At 46.8% G+C, this 2,352-nt stretch overlaps 1 protein-coding gene across 1 annotated transcript; it reads left to right on the top strand.

Annotated features, from left to right (window-relative positions):
- Positions 1-1,471: 1,471 nt before the first annotated feature.
- On the top strand, positions 1,472-2,062 carry LOC136067869 (uncharacterized). Its single transcript, XM_065774235.1, has one exon. The coding sequence runs from the start codon at positions 1,472-1,474 to the stop codon at positions 2,060-2,062; it is 591 nt and encodes a 196-aa protein (XP_065630307.1).
- Positions 2,063-2,352: the final 290 nt, after the last annotated feature.

The following is a 2,352-nucleotide window of genomic DNA, read 5'->3' as shown; positions in this document are numbered from 1 at the left end:
GAGATTACTTGGGTGATAGTGAGTGCAATATTCAACCATGGTAGATTCAGGTCCACACCAGGAAGAATCCATAGGATCCCAATGTGAAAATCCTTTTGTCAACCTCAAACGTAAAAGGGATCGGGAGGGGAGTGTGCATACCGTCCAGTCCAATAAGAGTCAGCCTCAAGGTAAGAACCATCTCTCTCGTGAGGAAGATACCAGAGCCTTACAATTGGAGGTAGACCAGCTGAAGAGAAAGCTGCGCCATGCACAGCGAAACTGAACCCCCTCCATCTTCGACGTTTCCTCTGATGATAGAGAAGATGTCAGTTATAGACAAAGGTCAAGGACCCCACCCAGTGAGTCTTTCTCCTACGATGAGGAGCACCATCACAAATGTAGGCATAAGAGCCCACCTCGCAAGGACCTACGAAATGACGTAATGAGCAAGGCGTAGAACCAGATTTCCAGGTCGCCCTTCACGCGCAGGATTGAAAGGGCAAGGCTTCCTCAACAATTCAATCAGCCAACGTTCACCATTTACAACAGTTGAACGGATCCTGTGAAGCATGTAAGCCATTTCAACCAGAGGATGGCTGTCCATTCCAAGGACGAAGCCTTGATGTGCAAGGTGTTCCCCTCCAGTCTAGGACCAGTGGCAATTAGATGGTTCAACGGCTTAAAGGCGAGCTCCATAGATTCCTTCAAGAAGCTCACCCAAGCATTTGGCTCTCGATCATTTTGTCACTTGTAGCAGAGTCCCTTGGCCCTTAGACTTTCTACTGTCCTTGTCCATGTGAGAAGGGGAGACCCTGAAAACTTACTCGAAAAAATATTGGGAGATGTACAATGAGATAGATGGTGATTTTGATGATGTTGCCATCAGTACTTTCAAGGTTGGCCTCCCAACCGAGCATAGTCTGAAGAAGTCTTTGACAGGAAAACCTGTCACTAACGTACGCTAACTCATGGACCGAATTGACAAGTATAAGAAAGTCAAGGAAGACCAGCAGCAGGGGAAAGGTAAAACTAAAGTTATCTCTCAGTAGGGAAGGGATTTCAAATCAAATCGATACAATAACAACAGGTCTCAGAGGGACTTTACTGAGAGTCAGGGTCTACCAATACTCAGGTCGTTAACGCGGTGTTTCGAGAACCAGTGCATCAAGTTCTAGAGAAGATTAAGAATGAGTCATTCTTCAAATGGCCAAATAAGATGGCAGGAAACCCTATGAGGTGCAATCAGAACCTCTATTGCCAATATCATAAGGACCATAGGCACGCTACAGAAGACTGTAGAAATTTGCAAGACCATTTAGACTAGTTGGTCCGAGAAGGAAAGTTGAAATAGCTCTTGCATCATTCTAGTGGCCAGGGGAACCAGACTGACCAAGAACCCCGAAGAGATGCTCATTCGAGACCTCCTTTAGGCACGATAAATGTCATCTTTGCCGCTCTAAAGAGGACCAGGTCCTACCCTTCCAGGGTAATGTCTGTTGCTCAGCTGACTATCGAGGACTCAAATGCTGAGCCAAAGAGGGCTAAAGTAAGTACCCAGTCGGCGTTGAGCTTTTCCAATGAAGATAAGGTTGGAACCATACAACCCTATAACGACGCTTTGGTGGTCACACTCAGGATTAGGGGGTATAACGTGAAGAGAGTGATGGTGGACCAAGGCAGTGGTGCCGAGATAATGTACCTTGACCTGTACAAGGAACTGAACTTGAGACCCGAGGACATAAAGACCTACGATTCACCCCTGGTAAGTTTTGATGGGAAAGTCGTCATCCCGAAGGGCCAGATCAGGTTGTCCATGCAAGCTAGTTTAAAGGTGGTGGATGTGGACATCATCATGGTAGATGCTTATTCCCCCTACACGGCCATTGTGGCCAGGCCTTGGTTGCATGCACTAGGGACCGTCTCTTCTACCCTGCACCAAAAGATGAAATATTTGTCAGGCGACCGAATTGAAGAGATTGTTGGGAGTCAATCCACAATTAGGCAGTGCCTAGTAGTCGCCATCTTACATCAGCCCAAGGCTAAGTCCTCAGCATCTGCTGCAAAGAGTCATAGCAATTAAAAAGTTTCGAATTTGCCTGTCGATGGATCAGCTAAGGAGGGAGGTGTGACGACTTAGAAACGGTTGTTGGTGATGATCCGAAGAAGTTTTTTCTGATCAGAACTTAGCTTCTTCCTCAGAGAAGGAAGAGCTGATAGAGTTTCTTAAGAGAAACGTGGATGTATTTGCATGGAGCGCTTACGAAGCCCTAGGGGTGGATCCGAGCTTCATCTGCCACCATTTAAATGTTAACCCATCTGCCACCCCCAAGAAGAACCACCTCGCGCTCGTCCAAGGATCACTCTGATATG

This window comes from Quercus suber, unplaced genomic scaffold (genome assembly GCF_002906115.3).
Source record: "Quercus suber isolate HL8 unplaced genomic scaffold, Cork oak 2.0 scaffold_89, whole genome shotgun sequence".
NCBI lineage: Eukaryota > Viridiplantae > Streptophyta > Magnoliopsida > Fagales > Fagaceae > Quercus > Quercus suber.
Note: the sequence above shows the minus strand (reverse complement) of the source record. Positions and strands in the feature narration are given on the sequence as shown.

Excerpts from the sequence above, each read along its gene's own strand:
- LOC136067869 (XM_065774235.1), top strand. The coding sequence starts at position 1,472 with ATGTCTGTTGCTCAGCTGACTATCGAGGACTCAAATGCTGAGCCAAAG.